The sequence below is a fragment of the Takifugu flavidus genome, chromosome 17 (assembly GCF_003711565.1).
Source record: "Takifugu flavidus isolate HTHZ2018 chromosome 17, ASM371156v2, whole genome shotgun sequence".
Lineage (NCBI taxonomy): Eukaryota > Metazoa > Chordata > Actinopteri > Tetraodontiformes > Tetraodontidae > Takifugu > Takifugu flavidus.
This window is the reverse complement of record NC_079536.1, coordinates 516,462-543,286: the sequence shown is the minus strand read 5'-3', so window position 1 is coordinate 543,286 and position 26,825 is coordinate 516,462. Positions and strand designations below refer to the sequence as shown.

General features: G+C 51.8%; 1 protein-coding gene across 3 annotated transcripts; it reads right to left on the bottom strand.

Moving 5' to 3' along the window:
* Positions 1–450: 450 nt before the first annotated feature.
* prkdc (protein kinase, DNA-activated, catalytic subunit) lies at positions 451–26,366 on the bottom strand. 3 transcript variants are annotated; one of them, XM_057012362.1, is made up of 86 exons: positions 26,087–26,366; positions 25,000–25,076; positions 24,834–24,938; positions 24,109–24,183; positions 23,914–24,022; positions 23,682–23,794; positions 23,515–23,614; positions 23,382–23,437; positions 23,285–23,315; positions 23,048–23,205; positions 22,694–22,840; positions 22,411–22,575; positions 22,170–22,338; positions 21,963–22,009; positions 21,773–21,889; positions 21,541–21,687; positions 21,333–21,442; positions 21,106–21,265; positions 20,942–21,028; positions 20,748–20,867; positions 20,264–20,423; positions 20,067–20,176; positions 19,893–19,995; positions 19,655–19,806; positions 19,423–19,575; positions 19,020–19,127; positions 18,707–18,933; positions 18,467–18,561; positions 18,281–18,383; positions 18,065–18,198; positions 17,711–17,941; positions 17,337–17,563; positions 17,060–17,268; positions 16,722–16,854; positions 16,490–16,648; positions 16,175–16,351; positions 15,899–16,087; positions 15,718–15,822; positions 15,320–15,487; positions 15,082–15,209; positions 14,776–14,980; positions 14,518–14,696; positions 14,266–14,434; positions 14,094–14,159; positions 13,959–14,022; positions 13,589–13,737; positions 13,049–13,192; positions 12,851–12,970; positions 12,577–12,720; positions 12,355–12,506; positions 12,074–12,205; positions 11,820–11,931; positions 11,554–11,678; positions 11,331–11,480; positions 10,827–11,000; positions 10,546–10,644; positions 9,989–10,199; positions 9,743–9,911; positions 9,372–9,578; positions 9,108–9,223; positions 8,883–9,014; positions 8,625–8,804; positions 7,751–7,959; positions 7,366–7,504; positions 7,030–7,218; positions 6,718–6,942; positions 6,440–6,548; positions 6,264–6,366; positions 5,994–6,192; positions 5,743–5,917; positions 5,037–5,227; positions 4,751–4,934; positions 4,258–4,418; positions 3,911–4,122; positions 3,705–3,792; positions 3,477–3,637; positions 3,155–3,441; positions 2,912–2,979; positions 2,609–2,829; positions 2,304–2,396; positions 2,002–2,085; positions 1,843–1,914; positions 1,579–1,780; positions 1,313–1,501; positions 1,065–1,204; positions 451–721 (listed from the first exon to the last, which is right to left on the bottom strand). In XM_057012362.1, the coding sequence occupies exons 1-86, from the start codon at positions 26,235–26,237 to the stop codon at positions 517–519; spliced, it is 12,420 nt and encodes a 4,139-aa protein (XP_056868342.1). In that variant the 5' UTR covers positions 26,238–26,366; the 3' UTR covers positions 451–516. The 3 variants fall into 3 exon arrangements, with proteins under 3 accessions (XP_056868342.1, XP_056868344.1, XP_056868343.1); XM_057012364.1 differs by having other exon boundaries at positions 3,155–3,362; positions 3,497–3,637; XM_057012363.1 differs by lacking the exons at positions 20,748–20,867; positions 20,942–21,028; positions 21,106–21,265; ... (15 more) ...; positions 25,000–25,076; positions 26,087–26,366 and adding an exon at positions 20,596–20,640.
* Between the last annotated feature and the right edge of the window lie 459 nt (positions 26,367–26,825).

Below are 26,825 nucleotides of genomic sequence, written 5' to 3'. Positions count from 1 at the left end.
GGAGGCGGCGCTGGTGCCGACAGGTGAGTCGGGCACCTGGAGGGTTCAGGTCCACTCTGCTCTGATGCCCTCAGATTTGATTTATCTGAGTTTTATTGTGGTTTTTGGTTGAGGACAAAGAGCCATGACGACCCCAAAAAGTAATCCGAGTACTCCACATATTAAGCTGTTATTGCTAACCAGCAGATTAACCCTTAACCTTTGGTTGTATGGTGGAAACCAGTGATGTTGGTTTGTATAACTCGACCTTAATGTCCAAGGATGATTCCCACTAAAGTTGGCTGAACGTCTGCTCTGCCTCAATCTTTCCTTGATTGATGGAAACTAAAGCAGCAGGTTACCCTGACAACCAGCTGGTTCTAATGGTGTTAAGCACTGGAACCATGTTTAAACTGGTCGGGCTGCCTCAGTCATGGAGCTGTTAGAAGAATCAGGCTGTACAAGTTTAGATGAAGCTGGAAACAACTTTTATTTTGGTTCCGATGGGTCAGACAATGATGGCAGATGTTTCATTGATCACATCCAAGGGTCCCATCCCACCCAGACTCTCCCGAGGACATTTGGATCCATGGCTTGGTCAAGGAGACACCGGACCTGATCCTCCACGGAAAGGCCAGAGGGCGCAAGCGTAGCTCGGACGTTGTGTTCCCTCGAACCCAAGGCCACCGCCTGCATCCCAGCGAAGGCGCCGTCGTTCTCAAAGCCCAGTTTGAGCTCATCGCTGCACAAAAAGGTACAAATGTTACTGACAGGCTGGGGGACAGAGTCCCAGTGGAGGACAGAGTCCCAGTGGAGGACCTTCTAACCCAAACTCTATTTTATAACCAGTGTCTTTAACGTCACTGCTGTTTTTATTTGGGTCTGAGGCAGAAGAGGGCAGGAGGACAGGCTAAACCTGCCATCGATCTGTCCAGGAGAGATTAAAAAAGGCCCAGCATGTGGAAGCAGAACCTGAGGGGCACCTGAGAACCTTTAAAGAGCAGGACGAGGTCTTAGTGACGGTACCAGAGCAGGGGGAGGTGAAGGCTGCTGACGAGGTTTCTAACCTTTGTGTCCAGACCTACCTGGTGATGGCAGCAGGATTTGCTCCTTGTAGTTTCCTCCTGGCAAAGGCCACTTTCTGGAGGGGGTACCAGTTGATGTCTTTGGTGTTCACCTCCTCTGTCCAGGTTCCTCCCTTCTTCAGCTGCTTCAGCTCAAAGTTCTGGATAAACACAAAGATCCGGCCGTGTCCATGAACATGACTGGGAACTCCTCCGGTCTCCCTGCACCGATTCCCGCTCCGTTACTCAGGGATGAATTCCAACGTTACCTTCCAGTCCAGCAGGGGCTCCTTGACAAACACGTCCATGGTGTTGAGCAGCAGGTCTGGGTCGGCGCCGTACGCCCGGAGCGAGTGGACCATGACGCTCTGGATCAGACCGGACTCCCTCAGCGGCTGCATCAGGTTGACAAACTGCTGCGTCAGCCGGAAGGGCATGAGCTCCGGCACGGGGAGGAACTGGGGAGGCAGACGGAGACGTGCGTGAGCGTCCCCGGAGCGGCCGCCGTGCACGTGCCGCACGGGTTCTGGCCCACCTGCGTCGCCGAGCCAAAGGCGTGACCGAAGTCGATGCCAATGATGCCGCCGCTTTCCGTGTTGACCATGAAGTTGGAGAGGTGGCGGTCGCCGATGCCCAGGAGCCAGTGGCTCACACACAGCAGCGCGTGGGAGCGGGCGAAGTGGGAGCGCAGGGAGAGGAACGCCTCGGGACTGCTGCTCATCTTCAGGAAGGCTCTCCTGCACACACAACACCTCAGTCTCCACCTTCACGCCCCAGCTCGCCCCTGGCGTGCACCTACTTCAGGAGGTCGCTGGGCACCCGCTGCACCACCTTCACAAAGTTGTTGACGGCATCGGCCCGTCCGGCTTTCCTGGAACCCCCAAAATCCAGGTTATTTTCATATGCTGACGCAGATCAGGTTTAGCTGAAGGTCCGACCCTGGTCAGGAGGAACTCACCTGTAGGCGTGGCCGTACATCGGCACGCCCGTCGTGTTCTTGGGAGCGAAGGTGGCGAGCCAGGCGTTGTAGACTTCAGGACACCTGTAAACACAGGACAAACTCTTAAACACACGTTTCTGTTGCAGGATCCGTCCCAGACCAGCACGGTTCTGGTGTCTGAAGATGGGAGGACGTTTGGGCCGGTGGTGCCGAGCTGCTCGTCCCGGTACCGAGCTTGTGTTTGGACTCTGATGATTTCAATAAAGACTGATTCTCCTCATATTCATCAGAATCGAAGGTGTCGTGCACGTGAAACGTACCGTGCTGCCGTGCGCTGCTCCTCTGCAGTCATTGTGGCGCACAGGAACTCCCTCAGCGTGCACGTGTTCTCCATCCACTCAATGAGACCGATTCTGTTGGAGAGAGCGCACGTTTGGTCAGTGTAACGAGGTTGGAGCGACTCATCAGTAAAGTTTTGGTGGTTCTGAGGACGCCTGGAACATCTCATGGAACCCTCCTCCTGGGTCTCCTCCGTTTCTATCATGTCTATTTGGCAGAAGGTGCCCCAGACGCCCCGCCCACCGCCACACATGCCCCGCCCACCCACCCCAGACGCCCCGCCCACCTGGTGGTTAATGGGATGACTTGGTACGTGCGCAGCTGCAGGCCTCTCTGTGCACAGGCGGCGTCGTTACTCAGCACAATGTTCATGACAGAAAAGAGCTGCTCAATCCTCTGGTCCTGTCGGAGGTCCTCGCCGCTCTTCACCAGAACCGGGTGGTCGCGTTCGTCGTCCCCTCGGATGATGAGGCGTTTGGGCCGCCGGATGGAGGACATGACCTTCACCTGCAGGACCCACATTCACACCTAATTCAGGATTTCCTCTGGGCAGCAGCAGCGGAGGCGTCGGGACGCCACTGGAACATACCCGCTCATCAAAGCCCGTGATCTTGGCGTGATACTCGGGCAGCGGCTTTGATCTTCCGTCGTACTGTCCTACAGCAACAGAAGGAAGTCTTCAGTCACTCAAAAGGATGCGAGATCAGACAAAAGGGTTTTAAAGTGGAATAAAGAATCCTTAAACACAACATGTGACCACTGAATTCCGAACATTCCATCCCAATATTCCTGGACTGATCCACCACCAGGAAGAGCAGCTTCTCCGGCTCACCTGGCACCTCCAGCTCGTTGCCCAGCGTGTCGGCTTTAAAGCCACTGAGCCGCGGCGAGTATTCCTTCAGGTTCCCCGGCTCCTTCTGGAAGCCACGCATGGACGCAGCGAGCTCGTCCACCCGCCGCACGAAGCTTTTGTCCCGTCTCTTCTGGAACAGCGTGGCGCCGTTGGGCCCCAGCAGCTTCTCCACCTCTTTAGCAAATCTCTGCAGGACAGAAGGAGGCGTTAAACGCTCGGAGTCCCTGGTTCTGCTGCTGGGGGGTGGGACGCTGCTGGGGAAGCTGCTTCAGAACCACAGAACCGATCCAACTATTGTCACGAGCAGAACCAGCGACGCACTTGGAGAAACTTCTTGTGGAACGTTCCCTGCCCGCTGGTGTGGTGGCCCAGAGAGGAGAACAGGTCCTTATAGAGGTCGCGCATCGTCTCCTCGGTGAAGCTCTGCTTTCCCATCTCATTTTTCAGAGAGTCCCACCAGTCCTGCCAGGAGGAGCGGACCCTCGTTAACGAGCCACTAATTACTGAAGCATTAAATTGCACTTATTACCCTGAAAATCATCTCTGGGTTTGCAAGCTGCATCAGTGCGTCCACAAAGTTCTTCACAGCCCCTCCCTGATCCAGCAGGCCTCTGAGCCTGCACACACACACACACACACACACACACACACACACACACACACACACGATGACGTCCTCTTGGCAGGGTTAGGGGTTAACCCTAGCCAGGATTTTCCAGACAACAACAACTTTACCTGCTAACAAATTCCCGCTGCTTGTGTCCTCTGACCGAGTCCTGGAACTGGAAGCTCTCGCTGCTGATCATCAGCGCGTACACCAGCGCCTGAGGGAAGCTGTTGGCGATCTGCTCCAGGCAGTGCTGGACCGCTGCCCCCTCAGGCTTGTCCAACAGGGCGACCATTTGACTAATCCAGCTAATTAGCATCCAACAGGGAACTGACATCATCTGCACAGGAAGAGATGAACTATTGTTACACAATCTTTCCCTAATCTGGCCTAAACGTTCCCAATTGAACAGTTAAATGACTGGAAACGTTCTTGAGGACAACAATTAGTGGATATTTATGATTGGAGAACGCACCTCTTTGGTCATGAGGTCCAGAGTCTCTGCAGGGTACAGCTCGATGATCTGAAGAAGACGAGCGAACTTAAGCCGCGCCTCCTCAGAGTTCATCTTCAGGGCCTTCAACAAGCTGTCCACCAAATGGACCGGCAGCAGCAGAAGGTCTGGAGGGTCGCCTCCTGCAGCCACAGAGACGGATCATGAGGAGAGAACGGTGTCTGGTGAGTGAACGTATGTACAGATGACGTGCACGTTATCGTGCACTCAGCAGGCGATTCACTTCAGGCAGTTGGACAGCGACAAATACCAAAAATGTTGGTCCGATATTTCCATCATAATCCAGTTTATCACTCAAAACCCCGAAAGGTCTGGAGACACAGACCCCGTCGCCCACAGACTCACCTGCGTCGCCCACAGACCCCCCCGTCGCCCACAGACCCCCCCCCCCCCCGACCCACCTGCGTCGCCCACAGACCCCCCCGTCGCCCACAGACCCCCCCCCCCGACCCACCTGCGTCGCCCTGCTCGTGCTCTCGCAGCGCTCCGTCACAGAAGTTGGCCAGAGCCATGTAGGTCTGGGTGATGCTGCTCGTGTCCACACAGTCCTGAGGACACGACTGCACTTCCTCATCAGCCTTCCTGGAGGCTTCAGACAGAAAATTCCACGCTTTTTTCCGTAGCCCCGCCTCCACTTCCTGAAGGACACAGATTTCAGAGGTCAAATATTTAGAATCACTTTTCAAATCAACTGTTCTTACAGAAATGTGGATTATTGGGAGGAAAATGGAAAAAGGTACCTTGAGATTCCGAGTGGGCCAGGACACTCCGGCCAGATTAGCAACACTTTCTGCTTTGTTGGCTTCGATACTTCCCAGCACCGAGGGGCTTTTACTCACGGCTGCTACCAGGATAGTGAAGGAAGTACCCTGAAGGAGCTGTTGACATCTGGACACAGCTGGAACAGCCCGGCTCTCCGTCTGGAGGTCCTCTGCCAGGAGACGGTGGAAGAAACCGTGCAGTCAAATCCATCATTTTCCAGCTCTCGTCGCTAATCCGAGCAACAGAACATTGGACCGATCCCGATCAAAATATTTGGGCTCATTTCTTCCTCCAACAACACCTAGTCACTCAACACCTGCTGGTTCTGACCCGTTGACCAGCGGTTCTGATTCTGTGTGTTCCTCCTGTGGCTCTTGTGTTCTTTTCCTTGAGTAATGTGTCTTTTGCATATTGTTCGCTAACCAAACCCTTTCTGATTGGATCCAAATCACCTGACAGGAAATAAAAGTCCTGACTGTTGCCCCTCGGCACTGGTCGGATCTAAACTGGGGAAGTTTCGGGAAGAACCAACAATAATGGAAACAAACGTGGCGGAGCGCCCGAAAATACCGGGATTATTGTTGCATCATACAACTATTAAAATCACAGGGTTTTAATGCATTAAGCATCACAACTGGTTAACTGCGACTAGTTAGCTGCAGTTAGCGGCAGTTAGCGGCTCACCCAGGAGCGCCACAGTCTTCAGCATGGCGCCGATTTGCTCCACGGGTCCCTGCGTCCGGCTGCGTTTGTGGGCGTAGCCACAGAAACTGTGCACCCAGCGCAGCAGCCGGCCGCGCTCTCGTCTGGCCTCCCGCTGGAGCTCCTTCAGGAGTTTGGTGGCCACGGCAAAATTATTCTGAGAGCAAAATCCACAGTCGAATGTGAGTTTGTCGAGGCCCAACAGAGGGAAGAGCAGGCGTTTGTTCCCTCACCTGCTTCCAGGCGCTGTTGGCCATCTGCAGCTTCATGCTAAACTTGCACTCATTTATTAAGGTGTCCATCGGTGCCGGCGTGCCGTCTGGACCGTCTGGACCGTCCACCTCCATGCTGTCGCTGGGAGCCTGGGCCTCCATGCTGTCACTGGGAGCCTGGGGCCTCATCCTTCTCTTGATTTGGTCCAAAAAGAAACAGCTGCAATGAGATTAGTGGTGGTCAAAAACCTGCCGCCACACATTTGCAGATGATCCCCAACACCGACCCACCGGGAGGTGACGATGTCGTCCCACAGGCTCATGGGATCCACCGTGGGGTCAGGATAGCGCTCCGTCCATCGTCCAATCAGCTGCTTGACGGAGCTCACGGAAACTAACACAAGTCATTTGGGGTTAACGGACCCTGGTTAACTGGTTAACTGGGGGGGCAGCAGCACGTCACTCACCGCCTCCTTTAACGAACAGCAGAAACTCCTGAATCTCCGTCAGCGCCTGCACCGACTTCAGCATGGTCAGTCGGCTTTGGGTCATCAGCGAGTCCACGCTGGAATAATTCTGGGAATGTCAGAACATGGAATTATGGCTGCAGTGCAGCTCCTGTTGGGTTTCACTTATCAATAGTTGCCATTATTGACAGGTCCCTTCATAAAAATGTTTGGGTCACGCCTACAAAGGCGTCACCGTAGAACGGGTCATAAAAGGTCAGAGCTGCGGAGCCACAGACCTGTATGAAGAGCTCAAAGGCGTAGTTGGTGTAGTAGCTGGCGCGGTCGTAATCCTCCTGGAGGATGTAGAGCAGGCCCAGCTCCTGGCTGTACTGGCTCTCCAGCAGATCCTTGCGCTCCTCCACCGACATGGCTTCATCGGTGAAGCTGAGGAGGCTTTGGTCCCGCTCCCCCACCTGCAGCTGCTTCAGCATGCTGCGGATCATGTGCGGCAGGTACATCTCCTGTCCCCAGATCACACAGTGATGGACCAAAGTGAGTGAATGAGGCTGAACCTGAAGAGTGGGGCTGGTACTGGGTGGACCGTTCACCTGGTAGACTGGCTCTGACCACATCCTCTGCAGGTCGGGGGGGGAGGCCTCATCGATGTAGACGGTGGAGCAGTACTGAAGAGACTTCCAGTCAGTCAGGTGGCTGTACGCCTCCATCGCAGCCATTTCCCAGAAGTCCCTCTCACATTCAGCAGGCTCGCCATCGCTCCACTGCTCCGTGTTTAGAGCCTGAATGAGGACACAAACAACACAGGTTGGACTGAGTCCCTGCAACAATCGTGGATTTAAAGGCCCGGTTTTGAACCGTCTAATGAAGCTCTGTCTCCATTAGCCCACTTTATGAATGAAGCTAAAAGTACAAGTACAACGTTTTACCTCATTGTAAAGTTTCACAGCTTCTGCGTAGTCTGAACTGGCTTCAGCCTGAAGCGCCGCACAGGTGATGGACTTGGTCCCAACCTTGCCACCAAAAATCCCACGAACAACGTCGTAATCCTCCATGGATCTGTAGAGCCTGGACCACACCGGGAACAACACTCATGTGCATTCACAATCATCACTGCTCCATAAACTATTGACCTCATTTCATTGCCTGTGACTATTGGAAACATGACAGTGAAAAATCTTGAATCTTGGGATCTTTTTTCTTTCCTAAACCAACTAAATCAATTATCAGCCAAGTGAAAGAATAAAGAAAAGTTTAAGGCAGCAAACATTTAGTTTGGTTCGACACAGCGGAGCTCATGCTAAGAGTCAGTACCTGGCCAAATGGATCCATTTATTGGTGTCTGGAGGTATTTCCTTATGGCCCCGAGAGCGTTTGGATGGGGGTTCCTCCAGGCCGCCATGGTGCACCAAGCTCTCCTCCAGCAGGAGGACCCCCAGAGGCTGCTGGAGGCTGAGCAGGGAGGTGGAGCTGACCAGGGCTGGATTCAGCTGCTGCAGGTCCTTATGGTGGTAGCACATGTCCTGCCAAAGCAGCCAGCAAGCATCATCAGCGTCCAGCCATCATTTAGCTTGTTACAGAACCGCGGTCACACTATAGTGCAGCAGTTGTTGCTGGGGAGGTGATCATTAACAACTGCTGCCTGCCGTCTTCAGCTGTTTAGGAAAGAAAGCTCAGAGGAACGCGTCCTGGACCTGATCCAGAGGTGGGAGGGAGACTCGGAAACAGCCGTTATGGGCTCAGGAGGATAAAAAGGAGCCTTTTGGCCATTAGGAGACACTATGATTGGCAAACACTGGCATGTAGCCACAACTGCCACTGTGAAGCACAGCAACATCTGATGATGCGCTGCAGCAGAAGGTCCTGGAAGCCTTGTGAAGGTCCTGGAAGCCTTGTGAAGGTCCTGGAAGAAAAGCTGACTCGGGACTACGATTCAGGGGAATTCTTTTCCAGTGAGACAATGACCCCAAATAAACAGAAAAGGAATTCAAAACACCAACATGAATGTTGCACCGGCTCCAGGCCCTGGACCAGATCGTTTCAGCCCACGTGAGCTGGAGCAACAGGAGCAACAGGAGCAAGAACAGAGCAACGAGGCATTTTCTGGCTGACTGAGGCGTCGTCACTCTGAGTCTGATTAAACATTCTGCTGGCAGTAGCCAAAGCCCTGAATCTGTCCAGATTATACCTGCACACATGCTACAAAGGGAGGGAAGCAGAGGGTGCTCCTGCTCAGCAGAGCACACATGTTCTGCTGCAGCTCCTCTTTAATCTTCACAACTTCCTTTCTTGGTTTCTGCTTTTCCATCTCTTCCAGTATTCCAGCAAACAGGGAGCTGAACAGCTGCTTGGCTACAACAGGATCTCTCTGGAGGACAAGAGCAGGAGAACTTCCATCAGTTCCTTCTTAACTCAATGGCGTTGGTGCCATTTACAACATGACTACCTGGGCGAGAGCTTGAAGAGGAGTAATGAGACTGCTGTATGAAATCTGAATATCAGGGAAGTCTCCCACCCGGTAGTTCCGATAGAGAGTCACCTGAACCTCTTTTTGCAGCCTTTTATCAGCTGCTTCTTCCTGCGGGACGTCCGGAGGCCACAACGTTTAAAAAGATAAAGTACTTTGCAGAATGTGAGCAGATCAACAGGATCTTTCCCCCATGTTGGCTACCTTTTTCCGCCGCTGCTGTTGGATCTCCTTCTGTGCGTAAGCCAGGCTGGCGTTCCTCCGATCCTTGAGGAATCTGCGCCGCAGCGCCAGGATGTTGCTGCGCTGCTCGTTTGCTGCTAACGTTCAGACACAAAACATTTCCACCTAAACGCTCGCTTCAAAGACATAATGAAGGTAACAGAGTATCTAAGCCAGTAATAAGACAAAGTGGAAGCACAGTCCTCCTGAAACCTTTCATCCAGAGAGCGGTTTACCAACCCCTACCTGTGGTGGGACCTCCGTCCTGCTCACTGGATCCACTCAGAAGCTTTGTGCCAAATCCTTCTCCTACTGGCTTCCGTGCTTTGATCCGTCTCTCATCTTTATCAAACACCATCAGTGAGGACGAGGACGCGGACTCGGAGCCGAGCGAGTACTCGGCTAAGGTGCCCATGCTTCTGCCTGTCAGCCAGTTATATGTTGTGCGATGCCCTATAGAATAAACACATTTGTTAGGTGGGACATCACAACAGGGCGCTCCAAACTCCCACGTCTCCCTTTAGTGGAGCGCACGACGGCCGGTTTGGGTCGAGCGCGCGGGTCTCTCAGGAAGTACGAAAGTCCTGACCTTTGCTAAGTCCTGTGCAGGCGAGTACCTGTTTGGGTCTGGGAGAACTCCAGGGAGGTCTGGGTGGCTCGCAGCTTCCCTTTCATGGTACCAGGTTGAGATGCCACGCTCTCCTGAGCCTGAGAGTTCAGGGTCTCCACAAACATGGGAGTCATCACTGTGCTCCTGACGCGCCAGTTTGAATCAATCCGATAGTCCTAAAGAACGGGACAGAATGATCTCACCATCGTTCATTTGCTGAGCAGACGTGCAGAAGGTGCAAAGCTGAACCGACCTGGAAGGTGCACTCCGATAGCGGATACTCAAACATGTGGCGCTGGAAGTCGGGACTCTGGCTGGTCATTTCCAGCAGGAGGTCCGTAGCCAGACTCAAGAAGCACTTCTCCGTCTTGCTGGAGTAGAGAGACTGCAACACCGCCAACATTCGCTCCAGAGTGGCAGCGGGAAGACGCTTCTCCTGACTCCAGAAGTTGCGAACATAGAGCCTTAAAACAAGACCAAAGCCATTTGCTTGGATTCCAGCTTTAATGTATGGAAGGACGCTGCATTCAGTAATGACTAGAAATCACAGCTCATGACATAATTACAAGATTTGAATCTTCCCGTAGTTATGAGACTGTTTCTGGGAAATTTATCCTGGAATTATTTCTCCAAATACACATTCCACAGGGTTTGTGTCAAGAAGCCGTCAGAAGTCTGGCCCCAGTTATTGAGACCTGATTTTGACCAACCCAGAGGTGCCTGCGTGGTGTCGGTAGACACGGCTCACGGCTGTGTGTGTGTGTGTGTGTGTGTGTGTGTGTGTGTGTGTGTGTGTGTGTGGGTACTGACTGCAAGCCTTGGTTTTCCTCAGACAATCCCTGAAGGAGTGACTCTTTAGCAACGTCCAAGATCCTGACTGAGGTGCTGTCTTCCATGCTCTCTTCATCACTGAAAGAGACGCAACACAAACAACTAAATATCAACACAAATCGTGTAAAACTCCATAATATGATGTTCCGCTGGGCCCATAACGAGCACAAAAGTTTAACACAATGTTAACTTCAGCTCTGATTTCCACATTTTCAATGTGGTGCCAACGTTCCCGAGCAGGTTGCTGATGTGTCCGTTACCTGTAGTTGTCCAGGATCCACATGAGAATATCGTACATTCTCTCTCTGCACACAGGTGACGGGTGGGAGATGAAAGCCGTCACAGGTCCCAGGACCTCCTGCAGCTCCTCTGGGGTCAGCAGGGCGAGAATCTTGTGGACGATATCGAGACACACTCTCTGCTTCATCTCCTCCCTTTTAGGAAAGAAAGACGGTTTCCGCTCAAATGAGAACGATTCACATCGAACCCGATGAGGGTGAATACGATGTTTAACGTCAACACAAGTGCACTTTCACTGTGAAAAGTGTCAAAATAATGGCGATTACGCAAAGATTGGGGACATTCTAAGCAGGAGACAGTTTTGACCTCCATTTATCGAAGAGCTCAACATTTTTGGCCAATTGTCCCGTTGAGTGTAACGTGGGAAAAGGCCCAATGCTCCGCATATCTGTAGGGTTAAAGCCCTTCCTAAAGCATCCGGACAGGTCTCAGAGGGACAGGGATCCAGAGAGGACAGGACCCACCTGTGGCCCATCGTCTGGATGAAACCGGAGGTCTTCAGCTGCAGGAAGACGTCGGGGATGTCTTCGGCCCGGCCGAGCACACACTCCAAGCAGCTGGTCTTTAGCAACCCGTGAGACTTCGGTAGGAGGAAAAACAGGTGGTTGACGAACCTGGAAACAGTCAGAAAAGTCACGTTTAAAACGTGTTTGTTGCTTCAGCTTCAAATCAACGTCACAAACTCACCGATCCATAAATGGAGGAAAGTGTTTGGAGACTTTATTCAAGCATATTATGAACTTGTCATCCATGCTCATGTTCTTCAGGTTTCCTATCTTGTTTACAGCCATGCTGAGGAGTTCCTGATGAAGCTACAAGAAGAAATACTGAATCACTTCTGCTCCAAATGAACGAGCTTGTAACGGCGGTTAGGACGAGCAGGTCACATGGTGGTGGAAGGTGCCTTCAGTGAAATCATAATGGGGTAAACTAGGTGAAAGAGACGCTCAAACCTCAGGCGTGTGGGTCAGGTTCTTCAGCATGAGGCCGATGATCTCTGCAGCAGCAGCGTACAGATCTTTGTACCGCACAAAGGTCACGTTGGTGGTGAGAGCCTGTATATACCTGCAGATGGACGCACATACGTGAAGATGCTGCGTTAGGGGGCGTGGCTGCATTAGGGGGCGTGGCTGCGCTAGGGGGCGTAGCTGCATTAGGGGGTGTAGCTGCATTAGGGTGTGTAGCTGTGTTAGTGTGTAGCGTTCACCTGGTATAAGCGACTCCACAGGAAGGGTCGTAGGCAGCCAGGTTGTTGGCCAAGATGATTCCCAGCAGCTGAAGCCCGACAGAATTGTCTTTTTTGTTGCCGTCGGTGCCACAGAAGCGCTCATAAATGAGTCTGCAGGAGATGAAATTGAAGAAAGGTTGGAACTCCGTTATTACGTAGCATCCTGTGTTCCTCTTTAATGCTAAATCCAAGTAACTAGGAGAATGATATGGAGACGTGCTCTCCTCCCCTCGGGCGGCACGGCCAGACGCAGGGCGCACCTGTAGGGGACGTGCAGACAGTCCTTCCAACACTCCACCAGCGTGCGAATGATCTGCAGGTTGTGACGGAAGACGGCTCTGTTGGAGTGGAAGCTGTGCTTCATCAGGAACTCCAGCAGGCGGTTGGCCAGGACTTCGTCTCGGGGGTTACCCTGGCAACAGGTCTCAGTAAAGTCAGGACGCAAAGGTTGTGTCAAAGAGCAGATGTGAAAATAGCGGAACCTTGGGCTTGGCCACACCCGTCCAGGACAGAACCGTGACCACGATGTCCACCACCATGAAGTGGATGCCGTCTCCTCCGTTGTCCCCACAGACGACGAGCTGGATCAGCGGCCCCAGAAAGTATTTTGCATACGGTCGAAAAACCTGTAAATTCATCAAGAATTATAAACCGAGAGGTTTGATCTGAATATTCGGTTCCACGTGCATCACTGCATCCGGTCAGGTTCATTATGGGCACTGACCCCGACCCTGACACGCTCGTGTTCAGACCGACCTCCTCGGTGTTGATGATCATCTTTGCGATGAAGAGCCGGATGTTGAGGTGTGTTGTTGGGTTGGACAGCTTGGTGTGCAGGTACTTCATCCACGGTGGAAGTTCTGCAGGGGCGTTTTCCTGTTTCATGAAGGTGAACATCAGCGCTGTGGTTGATCACATGGTCCAGATTCTGGACTAACCACATGTGCCAGTGACCTGGTCCGTTTTGGGGGTGATGTTGTTCCTGTGCATGTGGCCGATGAGGCCCGTCAGGGTGGCCATGCACTCGTGCTGGTTCAGCTCGTCCATCTCAAGGTCCACAACTGCATCTTGAGAGGGAATCGTCTCCTCTCCTGGTTCCTAGAATACACAGCTTTGGTGATTTTCACCATCACATCTGGAGGATGTTTACATTTTATTTTCTGGACAATCAGGCGCACTTAAAATCCTTTCATTTTCTTAATCGACAGTGCGTTTGTGCATTAAATCTGCTTGTGCTTACTGACCTAGAAACGAGTTTATGTGGTACAGGCGCTCAAAAATCTGTCAAGATGTGTTTTGCTAAGATGAAGCGGCACCGCCCGGTGATTAGGCCACTGGCGTCAGGAGCCTCGCGGGGTTTGTTTTGCTAAATGTGCGTTATGGAGCCAAATGGACCCTCATTGATATCGCGCCTTAGAATTCGCTGCACCTTATAGTCCAGAAAATACGGTAATTTTAATGAATCAGGACAAAAGAACAATGGGGGAAATATACTTTTTTTGCAACATTGCGTCTCTGCCCGTCGACCTTTTGGGAGCTGAAGGAAAAACTCTGGACTCCAGTGGAGAAATCAAACTGACTCATTTCCTCACTCAGACTGCTGTCAGACATGAACGACTGGGACGACAGGTACACGGGAGCATCTGGAACACACACACACACACACGCACACGCACACACACACGCACACACACCATCAGAATTCGCTCCCATTTCTTTGGAAGATTCAAGCCCACTGTTGACCAGGAACCAAATATGTTTACGATATAAAAGGAAGTGTGTGTGTGTGTGACTTCCACTCGCCGAAGCACAGCAACAGAACATCTTTCCACACTACACGACTGAACAGGTTTGTTGGAAATACCTTCATTCTCATCAGTGGCTGCTTTTCGAATGGCAACATATTTCTTTGATCTCTCAAGTGGGACCTAAATGAATCAGAAACAATTAAAATGACTGAATGCCTTCATACAGTGGGATGAAGTCTGATTAAACCCACCTCAATTTCCACTGGGAAGTTGTAGGTCCTTTTAACATCAATGAGATTTTCTAGAATGAACTGATTCTAAACAGAGAACAAACTGTTTTTAGATTACATCCAGACGGATTCATGCTTGTAACGTCTCCGTCTCGGAGGACTTGTGGAGAGGTTCATCAAAGCCAGGCCCTACCTTCTCTGGTTTCTCACTGAAGAGGAAGCCAGTGAAGAACCTGGGCTCACTGAAGCTGCAGCTGATGGCAGCGACGGCACAGTTGTAGGCAGCACAATGATAAAGCCTCCTGAGCTCCAGGAGCTGAGTCTCTCCGCTCATATTTTCAGTGAAGGCTTCAAAACAGGATCTAGAGGGAAGAGAATCCAGCTTCAGCGTTTCCTAGCAGATGCGTCACAGCTTTCTCACCAATTCCCACGTTGACAGTCCTACTTGATCAAACTCTTGGACAGCTCGTTCCCCTCTGCCGTGTCTGTGCGGCAGTAGGCTCTGTTGATGCAGGACTCCTTGGAGTAAACCTCCTCTTTGGGAAGCCGAGAATACATCAGCTCCATCAGCTTGTAGCAGCCGATCTTCTTCAGTATCTGGACCTCAAATTCTGCTACGTTTGTCTGAAAGAAACAAAGAAGTCATGTAAACTCTAGTTTAAAACACAGGAAACTGCCAAGTTCCTGGAGAACTGAGACGAACCTTGGTGAAGCGCCCGAGCAGCACGGCGCTAATGTCACATATGTTGGACACAAAGAAGAGGCCGATGGCCGTGGAGCTGCAGTGCTTGGCTAGGGGCAGCACCACTCGCTCCATGGCCTGCAGCAGCGAGCTCAGGGGCACCTGGCCCGTCTGGACCACCTGGTAAGCTGCTCGCAGGAGCCGCAGCTGCTGGTCGGCGCTCGCTCTTTAAGAGAGGAGGAATATGGGAACATAACACAGGAAACCTGCCTCCCCCATAATGCAACACCACTGAAAATGAGAACACTTAAAGAAGCCTTTATGAACCTTTTAGCAATTTTCTGGAAAGAGTTTTGAAACTGCTCCTCCATTATGTGCCTTCGATCCCGACACAGGACGCCAGCCATCAGCCTGAGCAGGAGGGGGCTCTGGGAGAGCTCCAGGGCGTCCAGCAACTGAAAGTCAGGGACGTTTACAGGTGTCGGGGTGAGGCAGAGAAATGACTTCTGCATCAGAATGTCAGATTGAAATAAGCCACTTCATTCTGCAACATCAAAGAGTTCACCTTTCGGATGCAGTCCATGTAGTTGTTGCGGTGGAGCGAGCCCTTGGCGAACTCATCGGATTGGATGGGGAAGTGGGAAACTACCAGGGTGTCCAGGCAGCTTTGCAGCTCCACCAGCAGCTCCTCTGGAAGCATCGTGAAAAAGGGCAACACCAACAACGCCTGACTCTGGAAGTGCATGAAAACGCAGTCGCAGCTTAGACGCTAAAACCTGATGCTAATACATGATGCTAATACATGATGCTAATACATGATGCTAATACATGACGCTAATACATGATGCTAAAACATGATGCCAATACATGACGCTAATACATGATGCTAATACATGACGCTAATACATGATGCTCATACATTAATACATAAAAACGTGAGTTTTCACGAGACTTTCTAATTACCTTGAGATTCAGTTGAAAGCTCTTGTCAACCAACAAGCCGGTGAACGTGGAAAACACCGGCCTGAAGGCCGAGTGGTTGATGTCGGAGCAGGCAGACGAGTCAATCTGGGGAGGAAAGGGTTAAAAACAGTGTTGGTGGTATCAGGTTCTGACCAGACTGGAGATTCCAGGACCAGCAAACCTGCAGCAGCTTGGAAAGGAGCAGAATAGTGGCAGTCTTGGTCTCTGGAGTCGCCGAGGGGCCGTCCCACCAGGACCTGAAACATTCCCAACCTCCTAATATTTCCTTTACCAGCTTCTTCTCTCGGGTCGCCCTGACAGAACGTTCTCTGAAGCTGTAGTCCAGCAGGCCGTTCAGCAACATGCTGACCTTAGGAGAAACCCCACAAGCAGCCCTTCACTGACACCACCAGGAAATGACATCACAGCTTAAAAATATGAGAGAACAAACAGCTACCATGGTGGACTTTCCAGAGGAAGCCTTCATGATCAGTGGCACGGTGATCTCAAGGTTCTTCAGGAGCTCCGTGTTGATGGTGCTCTTAAAGAGGCTGTAGAAGTATTCGCCATGTGAGAGGGGCTGACCTCCAGGAACCGTCATGGTGTTCAACAACAGGTCCACCAGCTGTTCACCCTGCAGCGGATCAGTGCGTCGTGTTAGCGCTCAGGAGACACCATCATGCTAAAACCCCCCATTTAGGAGCCAAAGCTGCCGTTTCCCCACAGCTTAACGAGGGCAGTCTAATTACTTCTTTGAACAAGTGAAACCAACCTGCTGATTTAAGGAGAAGGCGAGCTGAAGCAAACCATCTGCCAACCTTTTGGTGCTCGAGTCCAAGGAAGGGAGCGCCTCCCTGTCCTGACCAGGGGCTATACCTTTAAAGACCATCATGAGAAGTCCAGACCCCAGAGACACAGCGTAGGAGGCATCCTTTAATGGGACCAGGACAGAAATGTAACTAACGGACATTTAGTTTTCCTTGCTATAGTTGAAGGTAACATACCTGGCTGTTTAAAATGGAGCTCAGGTAGCCGGCTTTATGGATCTGCTGACAGGCAGAAAGAACCGGCTCCAGCTGGTCCAGCTGGATCGCTGAGTCGGAACCGTTGAGGTCAACAGCACACAGCTTCTCTACACTGGACACAGGTGAAGACAGGAAATAGGAAACCCAGCGTTCCAGGTTATTAAAGACCAGAAGGGATCTGCTGCAGGGAAGCGGGAGCCCAGGAATATTCTGGAAACGTTCCTGGATATTTATCCCAGGCTCATCTCTTATCATTCCTTTAGCTTTTCCTATAAACACACACATTTAGAGGCTGATTGCACATAAACAGGAAGTACCTGCTCTGGGAGATTTTCTCCCTGATGCTGCTCTCCATCAGTGTGTGATACGGTGAGGTGAGCAGGGCCTTCAGAGCAGCAACGCAAACATCTGGAAGGTTCTTCATGACCACAACATCTGCCATGTTGAAGCCCACGGTGGAAGGCTCACACACCACGGCCGCTACCAGCTCGAAAAAAGCCGGGATAAACACGTCTTTTTCCAGAAGCTGCGAAGCAAAGAAACGTCAGCGTGTTCAACTGAGAGGACGCGACCGTCGTCATAGTCAAGCTCGACCTTCAGCAAGTCCTGGTCGCTCCTGGTGAGAACCATGGTGGAAAACTCCAGCAGGCGAACGGTGATGGTACATTTGCTGAAGTTGTACTGGTCCATCTCTCTGGGACTGAAGTGAGACGTCCCCTTCCCCAGCTGGAAGCGCCGCTCTGCTGCCGACAGGTCGCGAGTCGCCAGTTCGGTCAAAAAGAAGTGAACAGCTTTCAGAAAACGGGAGCTCTCTCCCAAGCCTTCAGAGTGGGGGGGGGGGAGGAAAACTGGCTGTAAAACACGTTTTACCCACCAAAGCCATAATAAGGGAACATTTCCTGTCTATGAATGATGAATGGGACGTCCTGCTTGGATTATATTCGTATATCTGCAGCAGCCCAACTCACTGATCATGTGAGGAGGCTTGAGGATGTGCAGACTGATGAAGGTGGTGTAACAGTCCAGTGAAGCCAGCAGCAGGTCCATCCACTGGAGGGTGGCCCGGACGCTGAACGGACCCTTCCGATCCCGAAGAGTAGGCTGGGAGAGGAGGCCCCCGCCTTCAAACCCCGACGTCAGGAAGGTTCCGCCGCGACTCTTCAGCATGCCGTCAAACCACTGCGGTAAAGACTTCCTCCCTGAGAGAAGCAGGCAGGTCATGAAACACCTGACGTTTGTCACGAATCCTCTGAGATCTCCAAAAACATTCATCCCTAATGAGTTCATGTGTTCCGAGTTGTTCCTGTACGGACGCTACTCACCTGGGAGGAGGGGAGCAAACTCGTAGAAAAGCTGCATGCACTTGTGGCGGCACTCCGTCTGGGGGCGACCACATTGTTCCAGGAGCCATAAAACCACGTCGGAGAGGCACACCGCCCCCTCCGCTGGGAAGCTCCTGAAAGGGTCGGGCGTTTGAACCATAAAAGAAAACCAAATCTGCGTTAGGGTGCAGGTGACGCACAGGTGGGAGCACCGACCTTGGACGGCGTCTTTGAGCGCTGGGCTGATTGAGACTGGCACATTTGTGCTGAACGATTCTCTGGAGATGATCAATGGCGCCGCCGCACTGCTGCACCGTTCCTGAGAGGACACAAACGATTCCCGAGCTGAAATCATGAGGTTTGGGATGCAACATTCTGTCTGAAACCTGTAGTATTGATTACCCAGCGATTGCTCGTCAGAGTGAGCGAGAGCCAGACTTTCAACAAATATGACAAGAACTTCAAAGACAAACTGGTCCACTAAGGAACTTTCCTCCCTGTAGACACAAAACAGCATCACGGAATCGAACCATCGCACATTCTCTTATTTAAAATGATCTTTTCACAGCCATTACTGGTACCAAAGATGATTCCTTCCAATCCAAAACATCAGAAATGTTCTGAGGAGGCAGCCGAGCTCACCTGAAGAGCCGGTAGACGCTGTTGAACGCCAGAGCTGCTCCCAGTCTCCTGAAACCGTTTGGATGGAGCGCCAGGCTGTAGATGCGCTTAAACAAGGACTTCATATTGGTGGGGCTCCTCTCCTGCTGCTTCGGCGTCGTCTGCTTGATCGACCACTTCACGAACTCTTCGATGCAGCGGCCAGAGAAGTCTCGGAGCGTGCTGTCGACCGGGTCGACCAGGCCGTCCTGAGAAAGGAAGCAGAGGGAAGGAGGAGAGCTCCCTGGAGGCCCAGACGTGAATGAAAGGACGGAAGCACTGGTGGAAGTCCTACCATTATAGCCTCCAGGACAGCCACCGTGTCTTGGCTCTCAAACTTCTTGTTGTTGGTGAACCAGTGAATGAGCTGCATGACCAGTGGCTCGAAGAGCTGCCTGGTGACCTGTTGGGTCCATCACACAGGACACGTTAGCATCCCGACTGCTCATGATTAACGTTCCCTGTAAATATGGATCCACACTCCTGCTTCATCCCGTGACGACCGGCCTACAACTATTCACACCTGAGCTTAATTACTGATTAGAGTTGTTAATTTGCTAACGTATATATGTGGACTGTGGGGGAAAAATGGGGAAAACATCTACAAGCTGATCAAACCTGTTGCACCGTTTAAAGAATTTAATTGTTTATCAAATAACGCATTCATCCAAGCTAGTGCAGCCTTGGCGTGCACGTACCTGATCCACGTCACACGCAAGGCGCAGCAGCACGGGAAACAGCCTCTTGTGTAGTTTGTACATTGGCGGTAAGGTGTTTTCTCCCTCCACGATCTGAGCGTTCTTCCCAACCGTGTAGATAACCAGGCTGTGCAGCAGCTCGCACGCTACGACCTGCATCACACAAGGTATCTGCAGGTTTCTGCTTCTCCAGAGGTGCTGCGGGTTAGTGAGGAGGTTAAACTAAGATTACTTTGGTCTGGCGGTCGGTGGTTGACAAAGCTAGCTCGCAGATGCGAGGGAGGAACGGGTCCAGGTAGATGAGCGGCTTCATGTCAGCGAAGGGCACAGCAAAGCTGAGCCTCCTCTCAGAGTCCCAGGCCACAAACTTCTTCATCATTTCCTCTGAGGAGACCAGTAAACGTCAAAATCTCAGCAGTGACCACATTCACGGCCAGGGCGAAGACTTAACGTCCAACAGAGAAACTTACGCTGCGTCTCCCTGCCGGTCACCAGGTTCCTGTTGATCTTCCCGCCGAGGCGTCCCAGCAGCTTCACCACCCTCATCCTCACCATGACAAAGGGAGCCTCTTCCTGCATTTTAATACAAAGCAGAGCTAGAACGCCGTTCCTCCAGTGTGGTCTCACAGCTGCCGTCCCAGTACCGTAACAAGCTGGCTGGACTTCTTCAGCAGTTTCGTCATCACTCGGTTGTATCCTCTGTGGCTTGTTGAGGACACGGAAGACATCACCTCCCAAACGCCGTCATCTTTGTCTGAAAGCAGCAACAGGTGCGTTTCCTCGTCACCAACCTCCGATTCTCCAGGAGATAAATGCAGTCGCTGGTGATGCGCTTCCTTACTGTGGTTCAGGTGTGACTTCAGGTATCCGTCCAGAAGAGGGAGAACGGAGGAGTAGCACGGCTGCATCGTCTCCGGGGGAATGTTGGCGGACCAGCTCTCCAGAGCGTCGAGGGCGGCGTCGGCCAGAGGAACGTGGCTCAGGCCCAGTTTCAACGCCACCTTCATTGGAACATAGATGATTATTACCTGTGCTACTCAATGTGTCTCGATGGCGTTAAACCGGTTTCAGCCGAGTTAAACACGCCATTGGTTAGTAGTTTATTCAGAACCCTGCACCAGAGAGACGCTAGCAAAATTAATCTGAGCAAATCATCTCCTGAAGTCTGCTCACAACAACGGGCCCATTTGGGGGATTTTCCATGTTCTGCGTTCCGTTTTTCTTCAGCTTGTGACGCGTGCCCTGTTCTTACGACGGTCGTGTCACCGTCTATGTGACCACGCTGAACGGCAGCAGGGACTCAAGATGAAATCAAGGCGTTTCACCTCCAGAGCGGGACAGTAGGCCTTGATGTCTGCGGCTATGATGCTGTGGTGCAGCGACAGAACAAACGTCAGGCAGGAAGCCAGCAGCTCGTCTTTGTACTGCTTCATTTTGGCGCACACCTGCGGACACACAGGTGAGGGTGGTTCAGCGTCGGCTCTTTACCACGACACGCCAACAGCTAACGCAGAGCCACCTCTTTGCCAAACTTGGAGAAGAGAGCCAGACAGGCATCTCTCACAGGATCGGTCTGTGGAGATGTGACTCCTTTCCGGTCCACTCCCTGTAAAACATAATTCATGTAGAAGAAAAAAGAATTGACCAAAAGTGCTTCAAATTCTTTTCACGCAGAAAACTTACCTGGAAGTACTTGATTTTCTTTGCAATGGTCATTGCAGCTGAGAGCAGCTTGTAGAAGCCGCTGACGAGAGGACTTCGTATGGAGTAAAAGACGAGTTCGTGGCTGAGGGGGTACAACCAGGACCGGAAGTATTCCAGCTGTTCTTTCAGCAACAGCTCGCTTGGGAGAAGAGACGGGAAACTTTGAAATGTAGCGACGCTAATGTGATAATCACGCGCGACATTACCTGCAAAAGTCCACCAGGTTTATGAAAGCAGTAAAATCTTTGGTCTTATTCGGCAACAGATGCGCCGTGGGGTCAGAGGAGGGCAGAACGTGGTCGGCGTCACCTGGACTCTGACGTACGAGGAGGAAGAGGCACAAAGTTCTGATGAAACTGACATGAATGTTACAAACAAAAAGCCCCTGGACCAGCAGATGCCATTGGGCCTCACCTCCTCTCCGCTCACTTTCTGCACCGACAGGTCCAGTTTGGACACGATTTGGAGAACGGACTTCACAAACATGTCGTAAACAAGCCGGCTCAAAGGGATCAGGCCGCTATTTAGACTTTCAAACGATCCATCCAAAAACCCGGAATCCTGCACAGGGAACCAGAAAATGACCAATGTTTTAGTGGTGTAGAGGAAGAACGAGACTAAAGCCCACGTGCACACGCGGCCGTACCTTCAGCCGGTCACAGCTCAGCAGGGTTTTATAAAGAGGAAGGTAGTTGTGACTAGAGGGAACTTTCCACTTCCCAACACGGACTTCTGAGGATTCCGTGGAAAGGCCGTCTTTATCCTGGGGGGCAGACAGGATCAGCCTCCTCTGACTTACTGCATGAATAGGTGGCAACACAAGTGACCCAGCTCACCTCAAGCACGATGGGCTTTGAACACACGCGGATTAACCCTTGGTACACTGAAACCAGAAGGATAAAGTCATTGCTGATACGTGACAGAAGAAGATGCTCATTTAATCAGTCTCTTAAATGTTCTTTGCTAAAGTGGCGAGAGAGGATTTGTGACCAACAACTGAAGAAGAAAGAAAAAGAAGAGCTGAGGTCAGGCTGCCCACGTACCCACTGAGCTAATGAAGCCCCACATCACGGGTCCTTTAGAGGCCATGGCCACCAGCACCTTCAGTATAGATTTGCAACAGGCGCTCTGCATCTTCTCGCTGTACTGAGGAAAACTTTCAACCTGCACCACAAGGAGGCGCTCCAGAGTGGGCGTGTACACCTCTGGAACCTGAGGAGAGGGAGCATTAATGGTAGAGGAGGTGATGGACCTCTACAGTAGCGTTGGGTTTGACTGGACCACCTTGTCCAGGTGAATCAAGATGCTGGCTATGGAGTCCAGGAAGCTGGGCAGCTGGAAGTACCCGTCTTCGTCCCCGTCAGACTCAGTCAGGTACATGATCTTGCAGCGCTGGATCAGCTCCGTATACATCAGGTCTACATCCTGTGGACAAACCTTCTTGCAAGGCTACAGAGCAGAAGAAGCTCTTTTCAATGCATCGTTCTAGACGATTAAAAGCAAGAACCAAGTGAATCGTGTTTTTAAAACGTTCTCCTTTACATGAGAAGCAAAGCATCAAACTTACAGCTGCAAAAAATCCGTATCCTCTTATGGCGATGGAGAGCTCCTTATAGGTGGAGTCCATGGTCTTGATGATGCCACAGAAGGTATGCATGAAGAACTTCAAGACGCTCTTGTGCTCCTCAACATCAGCTGCGACCTGCAGTGCGATCTTGAAGTGATGGAGGACGGATTAAAGACTGGAATTCCACAGAGTGGTGACTTCACCGATTACATTTCATTCCTATTGCTGCTCCCACAGGAGCCACTGATGCAGGTTCATCATGAAGACAGGCTGGTCGAGGGTCCAGTAGCTGAGTTTGAGACCCGGTGAACATCAGTGAGGAGAGCGTCCTGCACATCTGAACGAGGTCTGTACCTGCTTCAGGAAGGCCTCGAGGGCGAAGGAACTGGTCTTCCTCATCTCAGGGTTGACGTGGCCACACAGCTTAGACATGACCTCAAACATGTTCCTGTAGTGGTCCATGAAGAAGCCGCTGAACTGGGACGCATGTTTGGCCAGTAACTGGAGCCCAGCTGGTGAGGAAAGACACCAGTCGACGGAGGCCTTCATGGTGAGGGCTGGGGTGGATTCTAGAGCGGCGGCCGTCCTTACCGAACGTCACTGCGTAGCGGTTCATCTCCATCTACAACAGACACTTTTTAAAACGATGGAACCTTTGTTGAGGAGGTCGAACGGCCGATAAACGCACCTGCGGCCTGATGGTTTTTAGAGCGTAGTGGAAGATTTCCTTCACCGACGTGGGATCTGACAGAGAGACAAGGTTCAACACAAACGGCCATTTTGCTCCTCCATCCCGTATCTAAGGGGACGCAACATTCCACCTTCCTCCTTCGTTTTGGGGAAGTTGACCATGAGAGCGGAGAGTCCCCTCAAACACCCGGCCACCACCAGCAGCTTCGGCTCCTTGGTCGCAGACGTCATCTGGGGAAAAGGTGGCAGTCGTCAGCGGATCCCTTTGATGTCACGGCCCTTTGATCTAGAAACGCACCTGCTCCTTCAGCGCCCCCAAATACGCTCGGTACAGCTTGTCAGAGTGGTTGACCATGTCGCTGGGGTGAACCTCCGCCAGAACCCCCAGCAACTCATAGACTTTACCCAGAACTGTTAAAGAAGAGGCTTTTAAAGCTGCACGGAAGCATGTGACCCGGCAGAATCATGTGACCCAGCAGAATCATGTGACCCAGCAGAATCATGTGACCCAGCAGAAGCATGTGACCCACCAGAATCTTGGAGCTTGCTCCCCTGGCACAGCTCGCCATAGTAGCGGTTGAACATTTCGCCGATTCGGAGGTCGGCAGCGACACTTGACGCTTTTGTCTTGTGGAGAATCTATGAAAAGTGGAGTTAAACTAAAGGATGAGTAGTTTCCAGAGCGGAACGCCGAATACGAGCGTCAGCAGGGTGAAGAGACCGACCTTCAGGAGGAGCTCCAGCACCGCCGCCCGACATTTGGCGCCCTTCTCCTTTGAATACAGAGACGTGCACGTGTCCTACATGAAAGGAAACGCATGTAAATGTTCAGCGCCATATTTAAGAAGTGCAGGTGTCGTTGCTGCTGCCGACAGGAAACGGGTCCGTCCCAGAGACACGAGCAGGCAAACGTCTGGTCACACCTTCTCGCTCAATGTCTTTTCTACATTTCTACTTTGTAAATATGGACCGATGACATCAAAACTGGAGTGAAATGTAGAGAATTATGGTTGAAATGACCCGTAACAACCTTTACATTTTAGATTCCTCCGTGTAGCCAAGCTTTGCTCACCAGATGGACCCTGGAATCGTGGAGAAGTCCGGTGGTACCGAGACTGAACGTACAGGGATGTGAGCATCATATTCTGAGAATCCTTCATCATCCAAAGATTTTAATCTACCAAACTCAACCGCAGTCGTCTGAATGAGCCCAGTTTCAGGGTCAGACATAATTATGTGCATCCGTTTTCATTATAAATGAGATGGAAACGTCAGACATATGTGACTGTTGAACGCGTGTTTCAACATAATTTATCCTTTCAGTTTAGAGAAAACTTTCAATTAAGGGGAAAACCTTAAATTCTTGCTGGGGAATAACCTGTAATCAGATGTAAGTTTAGGGTGTGTTACCATGTGCTGCCACTGGGGGCGCACGGGGACGGGGACTCACCGTTATGTCGGTGGCGTAAGTCTGGTCCCATCCTTTGACTCTCGGCGAGACTCGATCCAAGAACTTCTCCAAAAAACTCAAGACCTCCACTCGAGTTTCCCTGAGCTGAAGCAGCAACGTGTCAGCGTGAGAGCTCCAGACCTCCCCCCCCCAGACGGGTGCTTACCTCCTCCCTCCCCAGGGACTTCCTGAGGAAGCTCAGCAGTCCCAACTCCTTCGAGAACAGGAGGGACGTCTGGAACGCTTCAGGAAGACAAAGATGCAAAGCGGATCATCGTGAACGTGACGACACAACCGACACTTCCATGGCAACGCCGCCGCGCTACGTGAATATAAACAGACCATAATATAGAGACTAGACTAGCCGCTCTGGACAGTCGATAAAGGGCCCTCTCAGCGCCACCCGTGCACACACCCTACACCCGTGCACACCCCCCTACACTCGTGCACACACCCTACACCCGTGCACACACCCTACACCCGTGCACACACCCTACACATGTGCACACACACCTACACCCGTGCACCCCCCCCACACCCGTGCACACCCACCTGCACCAGTACACACACCCTACACCCGTGCACACCCACCTACACCCGTGCACACCCCCTACACCCGTGCACACACCCTACACCCGTGCACACCCGCCTGCACCTGTACACACACCCTACACCCGTGCACACCCCCCTACACCCGTGCACACCCCCCTACACCCGTGCACACCCCCCTACACCCGTGCACACCCCCCTACACCCGTGCACCCCCCCCACACCCGTGCACACCCCCCTACACCCGTGCACACCCCCCTACACCCGTGCACACCCCCCTACACCCGTGCACACCCCCCTACACCCGTGCACACCCCCCTACACACACCCCTACACCCGTGCACACCCCCTACACATGTGCACACCCGCCTGCACCTGTACACACCCGCACGCGAGTGGCTTCATGCTGCATTCAAGTGCAGCTCGTGAGCTGAGTCATAAATATCGAAGTAGCTTTTTGTTTGTGGCGTTTGTTGTTTTGCTTTACGTTTTACGACCGAAGCAAAGTGATAAAACCTAATTATTGGATTTAAACCAGTTCAGAATCCCATTCATTACTGCGTATTAAGAAAAGTCATCAAAACAAAACCGCGCGCGCGTGTTTAATATTACGCTTTAAAATGTTTTTGGCATTAAATCATTTGGCTCTGGCTCCGGTGGAGGCTGCTGGTGCCGAACCGTCGATATTAACACACTTGTCTCACCAAGTTTGTTCTCGGTGGTCGTTTCCAAACATTCCTGGAACAAATCACCGACGATGTCGTGGCTCTTCAGCGCCGCAGCTCGCGGGTCTTCATCAGCAAGAGACTGGTGCAGTTTGAGGAGGTGCGCGTGGATCCCGCCAGAGGAGGACATGATAAACCACCAAACTACCACTCAAACTACCATCACACAACCGACCCTGCTCTTCTTCACGGGCTGCGAGCTGAGCGCGAGCGCATCTTCCTGCCGCTCTACCGACGCTCCTCAAACGTCTTCTTCTTCTTCTGTTCCATAGCGGTAGTAGACAGCTGAGGCGCAGTAGCGCCCCCGTCCGGACTTTAGTGGGACTGCAGGGTCGAAATCCTCCTCCTGGAACCCCGCAACGTCTGAAAATCGCCCAAATTGAACTGTAACTGTTTAGAAGCTGAGAAGAGGTCTCCCATAGATCCCATCCCAAGACTTGGGTAGAGGATATTTTGCCACTGATTAGCATTTCTGTTCCTGAAGGTCAATGCTTGTGTGAAAGACATAAAGTCTTGGGTGACATCCATGATTAAGAAATTTCCTTTTTCTTAATCATTGTGTTTGGTCCTGAACCTCTCAGGGATCGATTAGATCACACTATTACTCTAGATGGGATCTATTTAGCTCCTAAGCTTACAGTGATGAATCTTGGAGTAACTTTTGACTGAGATTTGTCTTTTAACTTACATATCAAAATGGTTTCTAGAAGAGCAGCGA

Bases quoted from the DNA above. Each gene is read 5' to 3' on its own strand.
- prkdc (XM_057012362.1), bottom strand. From the start codon at position 26,237: ATGTCCTCCTCTGGCGGGATCCACGCGCACCTCCTCAAACTGCACCAG. The intron at 19,807-19,892 runs GTAAGTTTCTCT...TGGTCTCCTCAG, and splicing joins GACCGGCAGGGAGACGCAGC to AGGAAATGATGAAGAAGTTT. The intron at 2,830-2,911 runs GTATGTTCCAGT...TGGGTCCTGCAG, and splicing joins TCACGGGCTTTGATGAGCGG to GTGAAGGTCATGTCCTCCAT.